This window comes from Lissotriton vulgaris, chromosome 5, assembly GCF_964263255.1.
Source record: "Lissotriton vulgaris chromosome 5, aLisVul1.2, whole genome shotgun sequence".
NCBI lineage: Eukaryota > Metazoa > Chordata > Amphibia > Caudata > Salamandridae > Lissotriton > Lissotriton vulgaris.
Genome location: NC_141693.1, coordinates 815988787 through 816010543, shown reverse-complemented (window position 1 = coordinate 816010543; position 21757 = coordinate 815988787). Strand labels below are relative to the sequence as shown.

The 21757-nt window shown below is 46.8% G+C and overlaps 1 protein-coding gene across 2 annotated transcripts in view; it reads right to left on the bottom strand.

The window, feature by feature from the left end:
* The window catches only part of LOC147711627 (beta-microseminoprotein-like), a 350695-nt gene that overhangs the window by 83337 nt on the left and 245601 nt on the right, over positions 1-21757 (bottom strand). For both annotated transcript variants that reach the window (XM_086922301.1, XM_086922300.1), the window contains exon 3: positions 20214-20316. In XM_086922301.1, coding sequence (XP_086778427.1) covers positions 20214-20316 — 103 coding nt within the window. The remainder of the gene's footprint in view (positions 1-20213; positions 20317-21757) is intronic.

Below are 21757 nucleotides of genomic sequence, written 5' to 3'. Positions count from 1 at the left end.
TACACCCGTAAGGATGGTGTTTTAAAATGGCCACAATATGGTAGTTTCGACGCAGAGATCTTAGATAATCTAGAGGTGAAACTGTTCAAGAAGAAAGCCCGGCCGGCGATGTTTGACTCCTTTCGCCTATGGCGTAAAGAAGCCAAACAGAAGGAAATGAAATTAGCAAAGAAGAATAAAAGAGGTATGTCAATGGTGCAAGCTGCCGTCGCATATAGGGATAATGAGGAAGAGCAAGAGAATGAACAAATGCTCAGAAGCAAGAAGTTAGCAGTAGGTAAATGCTACCCAATGTTGCCACATGAAGGACAAGGTTCGAAAGGGACATCAGAGAAGGATCCATTAATGTCCCACTTATTAAGTTCACCACCCCCATATGCACTAGACGCTACTGCACCCCCGAAGCGTTTCGTTATACCGCGCCCGGTGCGCGAACTCCAGCTCTTACACAAGCACCAGCTCCTCTTCAGCTGGTTCCTACTTCTCCGACGCAGCCCTCTCAAGGGCCGCCGCCTTTGCTACATACTCCGTCTGCTTTTTCTGCGGCTTTGCCTATTGCTCCTACTGTTTATCATGATACTACTTCTGCTACTGCCTCGACTTCCTCTGTCACTGCCTCGACTTCCTCTTTACATCAGCCTGTCTTGTCTGGCACATCTGCCTCTCCGCAACCTTCTCCTTCTGTTCGACAGAGAGTGGCAAGCACTGTCACTGGTCTGTTCTCACCTTTCTTTAGGTCGCCTAAGACGACCCCTAAAACAGGACGTAGACAGTTGCGTAGTCAACTACCTGATTATCAGGAAAGAGAAGTGCTGAATGAGTTAGCGCGTAAATGGGTTACTGATACTGTAAAGTATGATGTTCGGTCTGTCATGGAAGTTTTCCGTCAATGGGACGCACCCACTCAGAGATACGTATTCGAAGAGATGTGTGTATATCTTTGTGAAGATTTGGAGCAAATGATTCAAAATGCAAAATGAAGGAATTATTCCGTATACGTTTCAAGTTTTATGAAGGCATGATTGTAGGTGCCGATGTTGAACGAGCGATAGATCTGTTGTTATCTTATAGGAGTAAGGGAAACGTCTCCAGTTCACTGTATGAGGATGACATGCCAGGTAGGAAAAAGGCGCGACAGTACCCTATGAGAGAGGTTCCTCCAGTTTGGAGGGAAGGTGATGCAAACGCGAATCCAGCAATTCCGCCGCATTTTCAGCATGTATGGGTACATGTCCCTTGGAAAAGATCTGAAGTTTTGGCTCTAAAGCAGACATTGCCTGATCCCCGCAAAAATCCTGCAGGGTATTATAAGGAGTTATCACAGACCGCAAGCTCCTGTAATATGAATTTAGCCGATGTGGACATGTTGTTTGGGAATGTTGTTCCACAGCCTCTATGGGGGAAGATTCGTCATGCAGACTATGACCGAGAGTTAGGCGATACATGGGTATATATTGCCGCTGCTGATGCTAGACAAGTTGGTGGTGCTAAACCTGAGCCTTTGGTAGCAGAACTCCCTGGTAGAATTATCACGTATATGAAGACTTTAATGCCTGAATTTCGTGTGAATTGGGACAAGTTGTCTGCGTGCAAGCAGAAGAAAGATGAGAATGTGTCTGACTTTTTCACGAGGTTTGAAGAGACTTTCGTCGATCACAGTGGTCAGGACATGGCTACTGAGGGTGGCCAAAGATTGTTTGTAGATAAATTTGTACATAATCTGCTTCCTGAACTGTGTAATAAATTGAGGGATTCTGAGAGTGCTTGGGCTGTTTCCAAGTCAGCACAGATTTTAGCCACAGCCCAGTACTATGCGAATAGACGCAAAGATGAGCTAGAGAAGGCAGATAAAAAGACTAAAGATTTGAAAACTAAAGTCCTTCTCCAGCAAGCTTATCAGCCTCGCACTGCTAGTCAGCACGATTACCAGCAACCTCAACAGTATTCGAGAAACTTGCAAATAAACGAGTCTTCTCAACAGCATTTACCGTATGGTCCGAATCAGTGTGCATATTGCAAAGCAGAAGGTCACTTTAAGAATAGCTGTCCAGCTTTGTTACGACGTCTGAATGGCGTTTCTGGTGCAAGAGGTATAGGTGTTCCGCAGGCTCCTAGGGGTAGGGGCCGTGGAACTTTCTCTCAGAACACTCGTCCCTTTCCGCCTCAGAATTCCATGATCAGTTTTGACCAACAGAATAATGCGTCCTCTAGGACAACTCAGTACTATGCTGATGATTACTATGCAGAGAACGAGAATGAGGGTAATGATTACTAGGACTGCCATGGACGAAGAGAGGGAGTTGTTTCAGTTCCAGTAGACCAGAGTGGACCATACGTTGAGGTGATTACATCAGGTGTGTCAGAGCCTTTTCTGTTGGATACTGGTGCTACAAAGAGTTCTATGATGCACTCAAAACTCCCTGGCGCACCTTTGTCTGGCGAAATGAATGTTTCTGTAGGTTTTTCTGGCGCCCCGGTTAGGAACCCGATTTAATGTCCTATGCTCCTGTCTGTCGGTCCTTGTGAATTAGAAGCACCCCTTATTCTAACAACAGGTTGTGGTGAAAACTTGTTGGGATTAGACCTGTTGAAAAGATTGTATGCGACTCTGTACTGTTCTCCTTCGGGAGTACAACTCACTCTAGGTAGGAAAGTGGTTTCTCCAATGTATTTGTCAAGGGAAACTATTCCAACAGAATTGCTGTCTCTACCTGATATTCTTTGGGCTACTGGATCCAATGATGTGGGTCTCTTGGAGATAGCGCCATATGTCATAACCTTGAAAGCCAATGTTAAGTTGCCACGTATTCCCCAATACAAGATCTCTAGCGAATGTGAAAAGGCGTTGTTAGCGATCGTTTACAATCTGGTTGAGAAAGATGTAATTGAAGAGACAACAGGCAACATCTGCAATAGTCCTGTTCTGCCTGTTTTAAAACGCACTGATCCATCCCAGCCACCTGTATATAGATTTGTGATTGATCTCAGAGAAATAAATAAGATTGTTGTGCCACAGTTCCCAGTTGTTCCTGATATCACTGCTGTACTGACTATGGTTCCGGCGTCAGCCACTTGGTTCTCGGTGATTGACTTGAAGAAGGCTTTCTTCAGCATCCCGATCGCCGAGGAGAGATGAGATATTTTCGGCTTCAATTTAGGAGGCCAAAGCTTCCGCTTCAAACGCGCTCCTCAAGGCTACTGTAAAAGTCCATCTATATTCAGTCAAGCTCTGAAATCACAACTTGACACGATTGTTCTACCTGATGGTGCGACTCTTATTCAGTACGTAGACGATTTGCTAGTTGCTGCAGATACTGAAGAGATTTGCAAGCAAGCCACATTGTCATTGTTGCGTCATTTGTGTGACATGAAGCACAAAGTCTCTCTTTCGAAATTGCAATTTTGTCGACAAGAAGTGACCTACTTAGGTCACATCTTATCGAAGGAGGGAAGGAGACTGACCCCAGAGAGAATACAGGCAATTGCAAAATTGGGTGTCCCAAGGACACAGAAAGAAGTGCGTGCTTTCTTGGGCATTACATCATATTGCAGGCAATGGATACCAAACTTCTCATTGTTGGCCAAACCTTTGCTGGCACTAATCTGTAAAGATACACCCAATCCTGTGCCTTGGTCTGAAGATTGTCAGAAGAGTTTTCACGAGTTGCGTGATGCATTGTGTTCAGCTCCTGTGTTGGGTAACCCCGACTACAGTAAACCTTTCACATTATACGTCCATGAGAAGGAAGGTTGCGCATTATCAGTCCTGACACAATCCTTTGGGGACAAACAGCGTCCATGCGCGTACTTTTCCGCGACTCTAGATCCTGTAGCTAAGGCATTACCAAGTTGCTTGAGGGCCACTGCTGCAGCAGCTGTCTGTATTCGACAGTCTGCTGGATTAGTAATGAACAATACACTGATCGTTAGGGTCCCACATGCAGTAGACATTTTACTAAACAGAACAAGGACACAGCACTTAACTAGTGCTCGACTGTCAAGTTATGAGTTGACACTGTTAGCAAGTCATGTTCACATCAAGAGGTGTGATACACTCAACCCAGCCACATTATTGCCCATTCCAGCAGAAACAGAGGAGGTTGAGAAACATGACTGCTGTTTTAGGACAGAAGAAGAGACAAAAGGGAGAGTAGATTTACAGGATACCCCTCTTCCTGAATGTAATGATGCTTTATGGGTCGATGGTTCATGTTTCAAGTTACCAAATGGTGATACGACTCCAGCATATGCTGTGACACCATTGCACACGATTGTTGAAGCTGCACGTATCCCACACAATTCTGCGCAAGCAGCAGAATTGATCGCACTCACAAGAGCATGTGTGTTGGCAGAAGGAAAGCGAGTGAATGTGTATACATACAGCCAATACGCCTTTGGCGTGGCTCACAGTTTTGGACGATTGTGGCGTGAACGTGGGTTCTTGACATCACATGGTAACAAGATACAGCATGGTCAGCTGGTGAATGAGCTCCTCGAGTCACTGACTTTGCCACTACAAGTTGCGATTGTGAAATGCAGTGCACACAGAAAGATTCAAGATGGTGTCAGTCGTGGGAATGCATTTGCAGATGAGGTCGCGAAAGAGACTGCAAGGAACATGATGAGTCGAATGTATGTTGCAGGTCCCGCGAGATGGATTTGTGATGTGGGTATGTGTGAAGACACAACTGAAAGTGTGAAGTCTATACAATCCGAGGCCACTGAGAAAGAGGTGAATGAATGGAGAGAGAGCAAGGGTAGATTGGACGCGAACGGTTGTTGGGTCAAACTATCACAACACCAGAGATGGCTTTTACCCGATGCGTATGTGCTTGCAGTAGTGACGATGGCTCATGGAATGGCTCACATCAGTGTGAAAGGGATCTGTAAGTTGTTGGCCCCAGTATGGCAGAAACGTGGCATCCCAAAATGTGCAGAGAACGTGGTCAGGAACTGTATGGTGTGTTTGAAGTACAATCCCGGTAGGGGAACCCCCACTCCAGCTGGTCATTTTGCGCCTCCAGCGTATCCCTTCGAGGTTTTGCAGCTAGATTTCATACACATGGAAAGGTGCAACAACCTGAAATATGTACTCGTTGTTGTTTGTGCCTTTTCCAGGTGGGTGGAAGCATATCCCTAAAAGACAATACTGCCTTGTCCACAGCCAAAGCACTTGTAAAAGAATTCTTTCCCAGATTTGGAATGCCTCGAGTGGTCTGGAGTGATATCGGAAGTGAATTCGTGGGACGAGTGATGAAGAGAGTGTGCAAAAGTCTAGGCATACTCCAAAAATTCCACGCTGCAAATCACCCCCAGTCAGCAGGACTAGTAGAATGCTACAACGGCACGCTCAAGCTGAAATTAGCTAAGATCCAAGCCAGCACAGGCCTTAAATGGCCTGATGCCCTGCCTTTGGCACTCCTATCTACCAGAATAACTGTCCATTCTAGACTGGGACTTAGCCCGCACAAAATCGTGTTCGGTCGCCCAGCTAATATATGGGGAGTACCAAGACCCAAGAAACTCAGCGAGATAGAGCACCCTGTACTGCTTGACTATCTGCACGAATTGACAACTAAATTGCGTGTTTTACACCAACAGGTTCACAGTTCCTCTCCGCCAGCATCAGATGGTCCAGGCCACACCATTGAACCCGGCACCTGGATCTTGGTGAAAAACTTTCGGCGAACCAAGAACGAACAGCCCAGGTGGACCGGCCCACACCTCGTTCTTCTTTCCACAAGATCAGCCGTTCGGGTGGAGGGAAAGAAGAATTGGATCCATGGGATCCATTGTAAGCGGATCCCTCTGCCTCTGCCCTATGACCGGTGGGTCCAGGAGGGTGTCGCCGACTCAGAAACTGAATCCGTCCCTCGCTTCCTACCTTTCAGTGATGCCCGTTTGAAAGGAACTGGTACAGAAAAGGAGAGTGACTATAGTCTGCGAGGATTTGTGCCACCGTCGATGCAGTTGGACACTAAAGAACCTGAAATCTTGTTCAAAGACAACACCATACCAGGGAAGCAACGATACAATCTGAGGCCAAGAAAAACGAACTAATAAAAACAAACTAATAAGGTTTTTCTTTCCCCCAAGAACTATTTTTGATTGTGCAGCTCTCTCGCCCAGGGAACTTGCTCATTTTTGATTTTTCGAACTGCCATCCGGTTCTGCTGCTCGGGTCGCGGTTGCCAGTCTTCGGAGTGCAGCTGGAGACAATTAGGTCGACAGTTCTGGTTGGTCTGAGGGAGTTACCCTGGACTGAACAGAAGCACTCTGGGGCAGAATCAATCTCCCACCGCAGGCAGCAACATAGAGGATGGAGTTTCCGAGGGTAGAGAGACCTGCTAGATTTACGAACTTTGAAAAGAAAATATGCACTGTGATGGCAAGAAAACAATTTTTAATAATATGCATTTTAATGTTGTGTAGCATAATGATGTTTTTGATTGGCTATACTCTATTCATATTCCGAGTTACGTTTGTACACAACACTCAGCCAACACCTCCTCCTACTGTTTCCCCACATTTCTTTTACCCTCTACCTGAACACGAGTCTGCCAGAAGATTAGAATTTGTAAATAACTCATTCGTACAACTCCTACACCAGCACCAATCTGTAATGAACACCACGAACTGTTGGGTATGTGGACTTATGCCACACACAACAGATAAGGGTATTCCGTACTTTGTCCTGCCATTCAGTTACTATGGTTCTCTGTGGGCACTTCGAGCAATGTTCCTGTTTGCCCTCGAACCCTATGTTCCAGGGTTTAACTCAAGCAACAAGGCACTAGTGGCGGGAATTAGAAATATGAGCAGAGATGTCGACACGCACAGAACGATTCCCAGAGATGAGTTGACGCCTTATAGTCGATGGAATATCACTCAGTATGGGATTTCCTTAGCTGAAAGCCAGAAAGCAAAGAAATCCTCCCCCATCTGGATAGTACCCCATCAAGGTCACCTGTGTCTGCAGAGAAATGGCAAAAACCCTAGAGCTCAGTTGGGGAAGAGTGTCTGCACTGAGACTTACATTTTCTCGTCCCAGACCTCCCCCTCATTTCTAGCGGCTAAGGGTACCTACTTCGTCTGCCACGACAAGGCATATACGTGGTTGCCCCCTGACTTCTCGGGCACATGTTTTATATCATTTCTGCTGCCACCCACCTACACGGCCGAGGCAGATTACCACCGGACAAGGATAGTTAGGGGTGTCGTGAGTAAAGACGACACTGCAGAACAAGAGCTTGGAGATTTCGCAAAAGGTTTTCTGCCGTTTTGGGGGCCTATGGTGAACAGCAGGAACATTCGCCAATTGACGAGGGTAGTTGAATCCGCCGTGATCGAAACGGCCGGTGCCTTTAGTAACTTGACTGCTGAGCTCCAGTCGGACCGACTTATGACTCTTCAAAATAGGGTTGCCCTAGATGTCATACTTGCAGACCGTGGTGGGGTATGTAAAGTGATCCAATCCAGTTGGTGCATTTTCATCCCTGATAACGCTCCAACAGTATACCAGGCCATCTCCAAACTGTATAAGATCTCTGAGTCCAATCATGCGGACAAAGGAGACTGGTACTTGATGGGGTGGTTCTGGGAACTGATATCTGCCTGGGGATGGAAAATTCTGATATTCATTGGGATGGTCTTAGCCATTCTGTTCATGTTCTGCCTATGTGTACAGTGCGCTCCTGCAATATGTGTCCTCTGTGCTACCTCATGTGTAAGGAAGCCTGTGTCAAGAGACGAATTAAGCAACAGGATGATGCTACAGCAGCATCTTCATGACTTCATAAATACAGATTTGGACTCAGATTAGCATGAGTTATTGCCTATATAAGGGCAAAAGGAGGGTCTGTGGTTCTGAAAATTCTGGGCCCTGCTATAATATTGTACCGAAGCCCAACACTCGTGTCACAAAATATCATCGTACCCTGACGAATTTGGTATCGGCAGGCCGGTAATGATTAGGACATTGTCCCTATGTATTTGCGTCAAGATTGAGTGATGCTATCACCCTCGAATCATGGTTTCTGTCTCGAACCCTCGGATTCCATTTTGTGAACGGCATCCATCTTGTGGCTTGCCCTCATATAGTCAATTGATTAAGGCTGAGTTTGATCCTAAAGGACACGTCCACCTTAGCTGACTTCCCCATGACCTGGCCGAGCTGACTCCACTGCCTCCAGCCCAACCTGTTTGGGCAGTTCCTCGCCCAGTGGCCGAGTAAGATAGCATCAAGGCACAACATGCCATAAACCATTCACTACATACAAACCATGTTATCCACACACATACACCTGTCCATGTTTCTTGTTTATGGCCGGTTTTATGATGGGGAGGTGCCCGATTTTATTATGGTTTCATCGATATCTGATGGGAGTTCTGGGCCTGGCTGGGTAATCTATCACCAACTGGACATACGAAATTGTAGGCTGGCCGTCATGACTTTGTTTTTTCATTGTTTTGGAAATATGTATATGACCATACCATAAACCAAAGAATTCTTGCCTGATGGTAGTATTTCTGTATAAAAGGGGGAAGGCTGGTTCTGTAAAAACGAACAGTCTCCTGAGAATCTACATCCTGTGCTGTTGTACTTCTAGGACATCTGTTACTTGGTTGCAGCCAATAAAACTCGGTCTCTGACTTCACCTAGAAGACTCCGTGTTTCTGTGGTCCGGAACAGGGAGAACTCAGAGGTCTTCGGGTGTTATCCCCTGGCACCACCGGGTTCCTAAAAACCCGGCACCTCAAAGCATGTGCATAGGTGTCTTTTGATGTCGGGTTTCGTTGGTGTTTTCTATGGAGAGCTGCAAAGAAGTGCTGCAGGCGACCAGAGGAAAAGTGTCTGGCTGGATCCAAGGGTGGATCGGGGATGTGAAGAACCTGAAAGCAGAGGGGACAGAGTCTGGGTCACTAGCCAGTGACCAGGAGGGAGCCAGTCGATGTTCCGTGCTTGAAGGTGAAGAAGGTGAGTTTGTCTCTTCAGTCACAAGGTCCAGGAGGCATCGACGATGACCAGGAGCTGGATTCGAGCTGTCCCACGATGGATCTAGATGACTGCAGCATCGGTATCCAGATTGAACCCAACAAGCCTTGGCAACTGCACCCCACACAGGATGTCAAGATTAGCTCTTTTGCAGACCAGCAAGGTTTATGGCGCTTCTCCTTTTCAGGGAAGCTGGGGCAAGCCTGGAGCAACCAGGATTGCAAGCGAGATCCAAGATAGCATCTTCAGGGAGCTCACTAGCCAATAGGAAAGGAACCAGGAAGACACATCAAGCACAAATGGGGTGTTTTGGCAAAGTAAAAGGCTGGTGCTGGGATGGAGTACTGAAGTGAGGCTCCACTAATGTTGGGCTCAGCTACCTCCAATCACTATCCACCATGTATGCCTTTCTTTCCAGGACTGAGTTGCATTGTGCTCTCAGGGTCAACCTTTGGCTGCCAACAGCTGGAGGTTGGGTCCCTTTGGTTGGACCACTGGAGGGACAGGTCAGGTTTGGGACCACTGGGTTCCAGGTTTGCCTCTGTCCAACAGAGTCCACCTGGGGGAGATTCCTACACAAGGGTAAGGGAGATCCCTCAGAGGCTTGAGGAGTTTTCACCTGGCTAGGGCTGCTAGACTGGGTGCCCCTAATCTTCTGATGGGGGGATTCCTCTGCACAGGGGGCCCTTTGGGGTCCACTGGCGTCCCTGACCTGTACAGTCCTGGGCTGACTGAGGCAGGGTAGAGAGGGGCAGGTTACCTGCTCCAGACTGGGTACCACCTTGGAAGGGTCCACTGACATCAGGGGCTCTGCCAATCCAGGCCTGACTACCTCTGGGGCAGTTCCTTTACAAGGGGTAGGGTCAGTTCCCTGAGGAGGCTGACCCCCACCTAATGTCTGGTGGGAGGGAGACTTTTCTTCCTCCCCAATGCTCTCTGTCTGAGTGGAGTGATCCATAGTTTCAGGCTTCACAACACAAAAATCTGTTTGGGTTTGGGCTGTGACCATCACAGCCCTACTAACTTTTTCAGGAAGGCCTATCATTTTGGAATGGGCCTGTTGCTCTACCTCAGCCAAGGCTGAGATCTGAAGATCATTGCCCAGTAAACAATCTACAGGCAAGTTTGTAGACACTGCCACTGTCTTTGGGCCAGTGACACCTCCCCAGTTGAGATTTATTACTGCCATGGCATGATCTGACCTGACTCCATCAATGTTGGTCACCTAGAATGTAAACCCAGGTAAAAGCTGTTTTGAGGAGACTAGTCTCTCAGTCACCATGTTGATGCTAACCCCTGTGTCCCTATAGGCCACAGCTGTCTGACCATTGAAGTGGGGCTCCTGTCTGTACTTGCCCAAGGTATTGGGACAAGCAGTGAAGTTGACAAACCCCATGCCATTATCACAGACTAGAGTTGCTGTAGTAGGGGACCTGGTTAGGCCAGAGTCCACCTGAGTTCCCCAAGTAAACCCAGTGTGAGATGTTGGCCTGATATATGATGTCTCCAATTCTGGGGGCACCTTGTATCAGTCCAAACAATCCCTTATGGTGATGGTTGTAAGTCAACCTTATAGACAAGCTATCCTAAGGGTAGCATGGACTAAGCAGCCTTAAAGGCTTAACTCAAGAGGGCTTGTGAAGCCAGCTGTTTTACCAATAGGACACCACACAAGTTATATATTATAAAAATATATGTATTTATTCTCAGAATAATCCTTTATACTCTTTATGAGTCTAGAAGCACAAGCGTTTAAACAAAAGCACAGTCAAACATATGAAAGTTGCACAATTATGGATGAGGCCAGGGGCCACTCGAACCATATACTAAAATAGTGGTATAAGTATCACTACTCGAACAGTGGTAAGGCCTGGGGCCTTGGGAATCGCTGGGGCTATTCGGGACTAGCAGTTATGAAGTCGGTAAAAGCCCGCGGGACTCGGGTGCAGCGCTTAAAGCACACGCATGCACCAATGCAAAGTCAATGGTGCGTAAAAGTTATCGAGTTACAGTTTTAAGAGTCTTCCGACTGGACTAGGACTACAAAACGTTAGATTTAGACACTAGAGGTGTATACCAATGCAGGAGCACCGGCGTTCATGAGTTACCTCACCCACAGGAAGCGGGTGCATAGGTGCCAAAGTGTGTCGGGTTTCGTCACGCAGTCTGATGGTGCCTGGAGATGAAGATGCTGCAGGCGTCCAGAAGAGAAGTGTCCGGTTGGATCCAAGGGTGGATCGAAGATGTAGAGTACCTGAAAGCAGAGGGGACAGAGCCTGGGTCACTCAGCAGTGACCAGGGTGGAACCAGGAAAGAACCAGGCAATGTCGGGCACAATCAGGTGGTTGTCATGAAACTTGTCTCCACTGCCACGTGGACTCTGGGGCACCGAGGATGTCCAGGAGTGGATCACAAGCTGTCCCACAAAGGCTCTCGCTGTCGGCGGTGTCGGCTTTTGGATTGGAGCAAACAAACCTTGGCAAGCGCAACCCACGCAGGATTCAAAGATCGCTTCTTACTCGGACCAGCAAGGTCAGAGTGGGTGCTCCTTTTCAGAGGAGCGAGGGCAAGTCTGGAGCAACCAGACTCACAAGTTAGATTTCAAGGTTCGTCGGTTCTGGGGCCACTAGCCAATGGGCAAGCTACTGGACCAACGCATCAAGCATAAAAGTGCAGAAGGGCCCCACACAGTACTCGGAGAGTGTGGAGGGGTGAGCTTTGAAGCAAAAGCTGCTCGGGGCTAGGGCTTCTCAAACCCCAATGCACAGCTTTAAGGGAGCCTCGGAAGCTGCACGGTCAGCACTTTGTAGTTTTTCCAAGATTGCTGGCTCCATGCTCCACGTCGCCTCCACGGGTCTCAGATTCGCTGGGACTGTGGATCGGGCTGCTGGGAGTCAAGGAAAGCTGGTCTTGTTGATCTCTGTTGCTCGAGTTCTAGCAGGAACTGCAACAAAGCAAATGGTGAGGCACTGGATGGTGCCTGTTTGCACAGGGTGGTCACTCCTTGACCACAAGGGAGATTCTTCAGTCTTCCACGTCGAGTGGGATGTCGAAGGGTCCAGAGTTCTGTATCAAAGTTTCATTCAGGATAATCTGATGTGCGCTGGCACTGCTCCCACCTTTATTCCAATCTAGTGGGCTGGATTACCTGTAAGGTCCCTCCTATGGGTGGGACCAGGGAGAGGGGTGGTTACACCCCTTTCCCTTTGTCCAGTTTCGTGCCAGGATTGGGGCTGGAGAGCCCCAGAACCGGTTTGACTGGATTATGCAAGGGGAAGCCTTGTGCTCCCCAGGCAGTGTCTAGTTTCATTCAACCCACCCTGCCCCAATACACTATCTCCTGTCTGGGGAGGTGTAGCACCTCCCTGCAACAGGAAACCCTTTGTCCAGGCCTCCCCTGCCAAGTTTCGGTCAGCAGTAGGAGGTCAGACTTGTGTCTGTGGCAGCAGTATCCATTTTGTGATGCTGAGGCTCTGGTTAGAATTAACCGCGTTTTAGCAAAGTAACATGTCTTCCCCCTCTAGAGGGGTGGAATGCTACCAGGGGGTAGTATTCCAAAGCGTATGACACCTTACATGACATGTTTTGATAAAGCCAAACCAAAGTTAGCACATAACCGCGATGGATTATAATGCACTTAAGAGTATATGGTATGGCAATATCCCGGAACAGCTAAGGGAGTTGGTCCCGACAGCTGCAGACAGGCTCAGCTCATGCTAGAGCACCATCTCACATAAAACCAAGCACTCTGCCTCCTGGATTGTTAAGGCCTGCCGTAGTAGTGACTTATAGGTATATATGTGTCCAGTTGTAAGTGTAGATATAGGTATACTATATCTAAGCAAGGGGTGATTATATGACCTTGCCCCAGCTGAGTAATCAGCCAGTTGTGTCAATTTAAGGACCAGCCAGGGGTGGCAAAAGATATGCTGCAGGCCCTGGTAGGCCTTGGATGCACCTATGCCCTGGGCACCTATAGTGCACTGTACAGGGGCTGATAAGGTGTCCAGTATCAGATTGGTTATGCACCTAGGGTGCATGGAGTCAATTTTACAGAGAGAGCAGATAGCCTGGGGCCCTGATTAGCAGGGTCCCAGGCCAACTAAGTCGAAAACCAGCTACACACAATGCAACAAATCTGGGGTAACCATAGTCAGGTATCTACCCTCCTACACCCAGCCAAAGTTTTGGGGGCACTCCCACCACCTGGGGGATTACTACTAGTAGTAACAGGAGGTGTTGGAGTATTACTTGGGGGAATATTTTCCTTATTGCTGGCTTTTGGGCAACTGCTGTCAGTTTTCCAGTGGCCAGGTTGCTTACATACATGGCAATATGGTTTCTTGATATTAGAGGAAGGAGTTTGGGACCCACTCCCCTCAGAGGATTTTTGGGGCCTTGTAGTGGATTTGTCCTTAGATTTATCCACACCTTTCTCTTGAGGTTTGGTAGAATCTTTCTTCTGGTCACCACCCTGATTTCTAGGCCTCACCCTGGTTCTGACCCATTTGTCTGCCTTCTTTCCCAATTCTTGGGGAGAGGTCAGATCAGAGTCCACCAGGTGCTGATGTAGAAGCTGGTTTTGACAATTATTAAGGATATGCTCCCTCATAATCAAAATATACAATCCTGTATAGTCTTGTATGTTGCTGGCCAGTAACCAGCCCTCCAGAGCCTTAGTAGCACAATCTACAAAATCCGTCTGTGTCTTTGGGTGTCTCTGAATAGCAACCTATACTGCTCAGTGGTTAAGCCAAACCCATCTATCAGAGCACTCTTCAGGACAGTGTAGTTGTCAGCATCCTGTTCACTAACTGTTAGGAGCTTATCGCTGCCTTTATCTGAAAAGGAGAGCCACAAGATTGCTGCCCACTGCTCCTTGGGGACCTTCTGCACTTTGCAGGCCCTTTCCAAAGCAGTTATCCATTTGTGGATGTCATCCCCAACCTGATAGGGAGGGGCAATCTTGTTCAGGTTTCTATGGTCATGAGACCTTTCCCTATCTCTAGGTACTATGCTGCCAACAGTGGGCTCTAGCCCACACAACTTTTTCTCTCTTTCAAGAGCCAGGGTCTCTTTTGCAAGGGCAACTTCTTGCCTCTTGATCCTCAGCTTGACTTCCTTCATCCTAGCTTTGTGCTCTCTCCTCTGAGGGGAAGTCATCCTCCTCATAGCAGGGGCACCGGACCCTACTGGGGAATCAGAATGATCAGAACCACTGGCCAGTCATCTGGGCCTGCTGGTTCCACTGTCTATCTGGAAGGTTAGAATGTGGCCTACCATGGCCCTCTCCACCTCCAGATAGTCCTGTGTTGCCCAGGGGAACTTCATCAGCTGCATCCTGGTCATCATTCTCATCAGAGACCAATGGATCATCTCCAGTGGTATTTTCCTCTGTTGAGAGATGGCCCCCGTGTCTACCCCCTTGGTTACCTGGGTCTGATTCATTCTCTACATCATGAGCCACTAAGATATCTACTAGGTGGTTAAAGGTTGGACTCTGTCCTTGTCTCAACTTTCTGACTGCACACAGGCTTCTCAGTTCATGAAAAGTGAATGAGTCATACTTAGAAGTCACCCTCTGGGTTTCTTCTTGAAGAGGTCCACTAGGGCCTGCTTCCAAGGACATTTTCTAGTGAGGTGTGGTGTGTGCACCTACCTACACTAAATGGTTTCCTACTAGAACCTCTCTAGGAGTTGTAGTCAGGGTGTGCTAGGCCCTTACCACCTACAACTACTAAGTTCAGTAGAACTTATGTATATCTAAGACTTGATTTATATGTACCTACAGGTACCTTGATATAATCTTTCAGATGATATTACAAGATTATTTGGTAAAACAAATTGCAAGCTCTTATCCCAAATGCTGCACACCAATGGTAGACGTTAGCCTGGCATATGATGTCCACTAGTTCTAGTGGGCACCTTGTACCAGTCTAATCGACCCTTATTGATGGTGGTTGTAAAGTCAACCTTATAGAAAGCTATCCTAGTGGTAGCATGAACCAGCAGTCTTTAGGCTAAGACTTCAGTAGGCGAGTTAAGCAAGTTGTTTTACCATATATAATCCCTTGAATACCAAATGAAAGGACACCACAAATATATATGTATTTAATCTAAACACAACCCCTCTGCACTCTTTATGAGGTCAGAGGTAAAAATACAATACAAGTCACACAGTTAATACACAATAAGTTGCACGGTATACGTTATGCCCTAGGGGCCTCACTAACCATATACTAAGACAGCGGTATAAGTACCATGTGAAAGTTAGAAAGCAGGCCTAGGGCCTGTAGAATCGCTGGGGCTACACTAAACAACCAAAGGTTAGGAAGTAGGAGGCCCACAGGAGACTCGAGCAGTGTCTAAACACAGTTGCGAGTTACCATTGACTTATAATGGGGAAACAAAGAAGTTACAAAGTTACTGTTTAAGGCCACTTCCGAATGGACTAGGATGGAACCCTTTTAAACTAGGACACTTCGAGAGTCAAGACCCATGGGAGCACCGGAGTACTCGTGTTACATCACCCAGGGAAGCCAGTGCATAGGTGTCTTTGGATGTCGGGTTTCGTTGTCATTTTCTATGGAGAGCTGCAAAGAAGTGCTGCAGGCGACCAGAGGAAAAGTGTCTGGGTGCATCCAAGGGTGGATGAGGGATGTGAAGAACCTGAAAGTGGAGGGAACAGAGTCTGGGTCACTAGCCAGTGACCAGGAAGGAACCAGGAAGGAACCAGGCGATGTTGCGTGCTTGAAGGTGAAGAAGGTGAATTTGTCTCTTCAGCCACGAGGTCCAGGAGGCATCGACGATAACCAGGAGCTGGATTCAAGCTTTATCACAATGTATCTAGATGACTGCAGCATCAGTATCCAGATTGGATCCAACAAGCCTTGGTAACTGCAACCCATGCAGGATGTCAAGATTGGCTCTGTTGCAGACCAGCAAGATCTGTGGTGCTTCTCCTTTTCAGAGAAGCTGGGACAAGCCTGGAGCAACCAGGATTAAAGTTAGATTCAAGATGGCGTATTCAGGGGGCTCACTATCCAACGGGCAAGGAACCAGGAAGACGTGTCAAGCACAAATGTGAAGGCGGGGCCCACGGTACACTCGCAGAGTGTGGGGGCCTGGGCTTCAGGTCAAATGATGCACTGGACTAGGACTTCTCGTACCCCAATGCACAACTTACTGAGGCCTCAGAAAAGGAGTGCAGGTAGCAAAATGTAGGATATCCAAGATGTCCGGTCCCACATCTCTCGTGTCTGCCACGGGTCTCAGCTTTGCTGTGGGTATGGATCAGGTTCAGAGAAGTCTAGAAGTCTAGTTCTTGAGTTGCAGAGTCTTCGGATTCTGACGGGAGCCTTGAAACTGCAAACTGGCAAAGTTGCTATTGGTGCCTGTTTGAACAGGGTGGTCACTCCTTGACCACAAGGGAGATGTCTTCCGTCTTCTAGTCAGAATAGAATGTCGAAGGTCCAAGAGTTCTGTATCAAAGTTTCTTTCCAGGATAATCTAAAGTCCTGGGGACACAGGTCCTATACTTATACTAAGGATGGGGCTGGATTACCTGCCTAGGTCCCTCCTATGGGTGGACCTGAGAAGGGGGTGGTTACACCCATTTCCCTTTGTCCAGTTTCATGCCAGAGCTGGGGCTGGAGTGCCCCAGCAACTGGTTTGAACCGGGCTATGCATGGAGCACCTTGTGTGCCCCAGGCAGTGTCAAGATGCATTCACTGAATGCAGCCCTCCCTGCTCCAATACACAAAACCCCTGTCTGGGGAGGTGCTGGCACCTCCCTGGACAGGAAACCTATTGTCCATGCCACCCTTGCCGGAGTTTCCCCCAGCAACAGGAGGTCAGACTCGTGTCTGTGGCAGCAGCATCCATTTTGTGATGCTGAGGCTCTGTTTAACTTTAACCGGGTAAAGCAGTAACATACATGTCTTTTACGTCTAGAAGGGTGGAATGCTACCCCCGCCGCCAGAATTGGTGGAGGGGTATTATTCCAAAGTGTTTGACACCTTACACGACATGTTTTGATAAAGCTAAACCAAAGTTAGCATTAGCCGCGAGGATTATAATGCACTTAAGAGTATATGGTATGGCTATATCATAGAACATCTATAAGGAGATGGTTACGAAAGCTGCAGAGGGGCTCAGCTCAAGCTAGGGCACCCTCTCACATAAAACCAAGCATTCTGCCTCCAGGATTGTCGAGGCCTACCATAGGAGTGACTTATAGGTGCATATGTGTCAATATATAAGGTAGATATAGGTATACTATATCTAAGTAAGGGCTGATTACACCACCTTACCCAGGCTATGTGAACAGACTTGTGGTGTCAGTTTGGAAGGCAAACCAGGGTGGCACAATACATGCTGCAGCCCCTGGTAGGCCTAGGGTACACCTATGCCCTGGATACCTATGGTACACTATACAGGGGCTCACAAGAGTAACCCAGTAACCAATCTGGTATGTACCTAAAGTACATGGAGTCCATTTAATAGAGAAAGCAGACAGTCTGGGGCCCTGAATAGCAGGGCCCCAGGCCAACTAAGATGAAAACCAGCAAAACACCAGGAAAAAAGTTGGGGTAACCATTTAGTCAGATTCCACTTTCCTACAGTGCTCTTCAAATGTTCTAAATAATTTTTTATTAGGAACGCCCAGAATGTCAATTTATTTTCACACAATTCTTTAAAAACTGCCAGCACTGAACATAATTAGCAATTCAAATGTTACTATTATGTATTATGTTTACGTATTCCTTTCAAAATTGCACTCAATTACAATTGCAAACATGCTATTTGCAGCCTGGTCTCCCTAAAGTGTGAAAGTATCATCCACAGTGTGATCCAAAACGGGGGTGCGCCTTGCCCCTTACAATCTGCCTCCCCCCTTCGCCGCCCCTTAAAACCACCTCCTAGCCCCAGGTCATAACAGTGACAAAAGATCAGAGGCGGATCCTCCATGGGGGCGTTTGGGCGCCGCCCCACTGCTTTCTCGCCGTGCGAGAAGGCAGAAACAAATTGTAGAGAACTGCCTTCTCGCACAGCAAGAAAGATGAAGTTCCTCCTGGTTGCGAGAGTGGGAGGGGTTACTCGAGGGCAGGGGGGAGTGCTTTCCCACTGTTGTAAATACTGTCTGTTTGGGCAGCCTCACAGAGGCTGTCCAAACAGACAGTATTAACTGTATTAAGAAAGCCGCTCCCCCCTGCCCTTGAGTAACCCCTCCCACTCTCCCTGCTCTCTGTATGCTGCAGCATACAGAGAAATCACGTGGTGTCGGGGCAGCCGGCCGAACCAATCACAGCGCTGTGCTGTGGTGAAGGCAGGCTGCCTGCATCCTTCCTGCGTGACGACGAGGAATTCGAAAGTAAGAACTGGACGGCGTTGGCGGTAATCTGGTGGAGTCTCGGAGTCGGTGAAGGCGGGAAGAAGGTAAGTTTGACTTTTAAATTGTATTTATTTTATTTATCCCGCTTCCCCACCACCCGTAATGCCGGCCGTGCCCTCATGTCTTGTGTAATGTTTTGGTGACGTTTGGGGGCTGCAGGGCAGTCTCCTCGAGGGAGTAAATAGATTGATATATTCGCTAGGTATTTAAATGACATGCAATAAGCACATTATGAATTGCAGCTCTGTTGCCGAAAGATATGTAATCAGTCCGTTTTATCTTCTCGCCTTATCTATTTCTGCCTTTATGGCTGTGGAACTGATGCACTGTCTGCCTGATCATAACTGAGTATATATTCATTGTGAATCACCTGCTAAATATATGATTATAACCTGGATATGTAACCAGTGCCACTGTCATGATAACCGATGTTGCATTAAATAAAATGTTTTAAAAAAAAAAAAAATCGGACCTTTTCAATGGTTTCCAGACAAGCGGCAAACTGGTGAAAGGTAAACGGCAGACCACGAAAGAACCGTGATTCTGACGGGATTAAAAGGGATAGAAAAGTGGACATCTGCTGATGGCAGCTGCTGTCTGAACGGTGTGGATGCCACTGGTGTGAGGAAGTTAAGTGTATGAGAACCTCCGTTTCTTGAGCGAGTGGAATGTAAACCGCACTCCACAGTTACACAACCGTGTGCGCCAGGGCTTCTTCTAAAATACCAGAGTGAGAATTATTTAAAGATTAACATGGTGTTGTCACACAGATTGTTTTGCCAGAGATTCTGGTTTTATTGCAGATTATTGTATTTTAAGGATGGGATGTTTAGCATTGGTAAGTGCCCAGCTGTGTGATGTCACTTATATTGAAATGTTCTGACAGCAGCTAGAATGGTATGGAGTCTCACACTCTAAATTAGCATTTAAATTGTTTCTTTCCTGCTTGGTAACTTCATTTATTTGATTCACAAACGTGTTTATTCCGTTTTTTGTTTATTCAGGCCCACCTTCATATGCCATTTATTTTGCATGCATACTACTTTCTCAATGCATCCATGGTGGGTGGTATTCTTGGGTCACATAGCTTGTCTTTGGGCTTCTTCCCTGCATATCTCCCTTGTTTTCAGGCTGTAAATCGTCTCCATTTATTTTGTTGTTATCGACCTGGCTAATTACCTGCATGTGCATGCATTGTGTGCCTGTCCATTACGGTGTGTGCTTCGGTGGTTAGGGTACCATCTCTGTGCAGTGTTCGCCATTGTCACCTGGACTTTTTTCAGATATTACACAGCGGCTGCATCAGCATCTGAATCATGATAGACGGGGTTAGCTGAGTTCTGGGGGGTTGTCGCAGGGATTACAAAAATGATGATAAGTCCCTCTTATAGCAGTCAGGCTCGTACCCTAGGCTCACTCTCCACCGGGCACTCATCTAAAACTTTTACGCCCTACCACTTTCAATTGTGACCAGCCGCCACTTCAAAAGATGCTACTGACGGCCCATCATAGAGTGCCTCACTGCCATTCTGCTTTTTACCTAACAGCCCATCACTCCTTTTATAATGGTGCTCCTCTTGAACAGTGCTTAGTGCCCCTCTGAGGTCAATTCATACCCCCAGGGGGTGCCGCCCCTCCCTCCTCCGGTATGAACACTTCTGCCTTAGAGGAACAAATGGAGACTCATCCACTCATCTAATGTAGCGCGCTAGAAAAATGTAATCTACCACTATGAAGCAGCGACAGCATTCCTTCTGGACATCATGAAATAAATCCATACATGTTAATCTGCATTTTTTTGTTCTTGTTTTTCATAACACTTACAGGGAACAGCATTCTATGTCTGATGAGGAACAGGAGCAACTCATGCATTTCTTCGTTCTAGTTGTTGAACCGAATGGACGCAACTTGCCTTCTATGAAGCAGCCTAGAAAACAAAGTAGGAATCAATATTCAGTCAATTCTGCCATCCAATTAGCATATAGCCGGTCCTCTGATTTTGTCTGCTATGGTGCACTAGCATTCATAGACATTTGGATTGTTGTATGCTTTTAATGGCATTGTGTTCTTTTCTTGCATGCATGTGTTTTCGCGACATTTGTAAATTATTATTTATATGGAACAACATTCATAAACCAGATCTGCTTCCACTGTACATTTCAAGCAGCTGTTGCTAATGTGCACCTCAGTGAGACAAAGAAAAGATATAGAACATTTGGATGAATGCAGATACATCTAGGCATCAGGAGATAGTGGATTCTCTGTGCAAAATGTACATTACACTGGAGTAATCTTGTCTATATCAGTAAATTTGCATTACTCTTGCTACACAACAAAATCCTGAAATAATGCTATTACGCCACATCATGTAATTACGAGCTGCTACTAGCAAAAAACTAGAGCAAGTGAACAGGAAGGTGCACAACGAGAATGCACTTTTGCTGCTTGATCTTTTCTTTTAGGGCAAATCATGTCTATGCGTCCTGAATTTATACAAAGACACATATAAAGTATATCGCCAAATGTAGGTTTTGACTTTTGAGTAAGTATGTGTAATTGCATATTAATTTTGCTTAATCAAGCAACAACAAAATGTCCACAAAGACCACTTTCAGAAAGTTCGCCTTGCTAATGCATGAATACCACTCACTGGACTTGTTGGATTGCATTAAGCTTCGGGGCTTTTTCCACAGTGGAGTATTATATCAACCTACTTACACTGCTTCATTAGTGAGTGCAGGTCCTCCAAATCATATGTTTTCATTTCTGGGCAAATGTATTCAGAACAAGGACAAGGTTTACGGCATCTTCCAGAAATGCGGGATTCAGAATTGAAGGAGCAGATACACTCTTGGATGCTGTAGACGATCTGAATGGTTCTGGCATCAAATCTTGGCTAGCAGAGGGCTATAAACACTGCTTACCTCGGGCGCTACTTGGCTCGCCAGTCCGTTGTCATTTGAACAGTGGCGGCTGGTGAGATCTAAAAGTGGTGTGGTGGAAAAAAATTATTGTACTGCACTGCAGCAAGCTTGCGTAGTGAGCGAGCCCAAATAACCTACGGAAGGTTTGGGCGAAGTTCTCCACCGAGAAAAGTTTGAAAAAGAGTGGACAAATGGTGCATTGTCAAGCAAATTGGAGAAAGCAGGAAGGTTAATAAAGCAATTGTTAATTGCCTTGCTATTTCCCTGTCAAGCAGCATCACACCCCTGTACATCTCCTTTCTATGTTCATTGCCTTGCTATGTCCCTGTCAAACACCAGCACAACCTTGTATGTCTCTCTTCTATGTTCATCACCTCCCAGGTGTTTTCGTTAATCTTATAATTTGTATATGGTTTGCTGGTGTATAAGACTACTCAATAACTA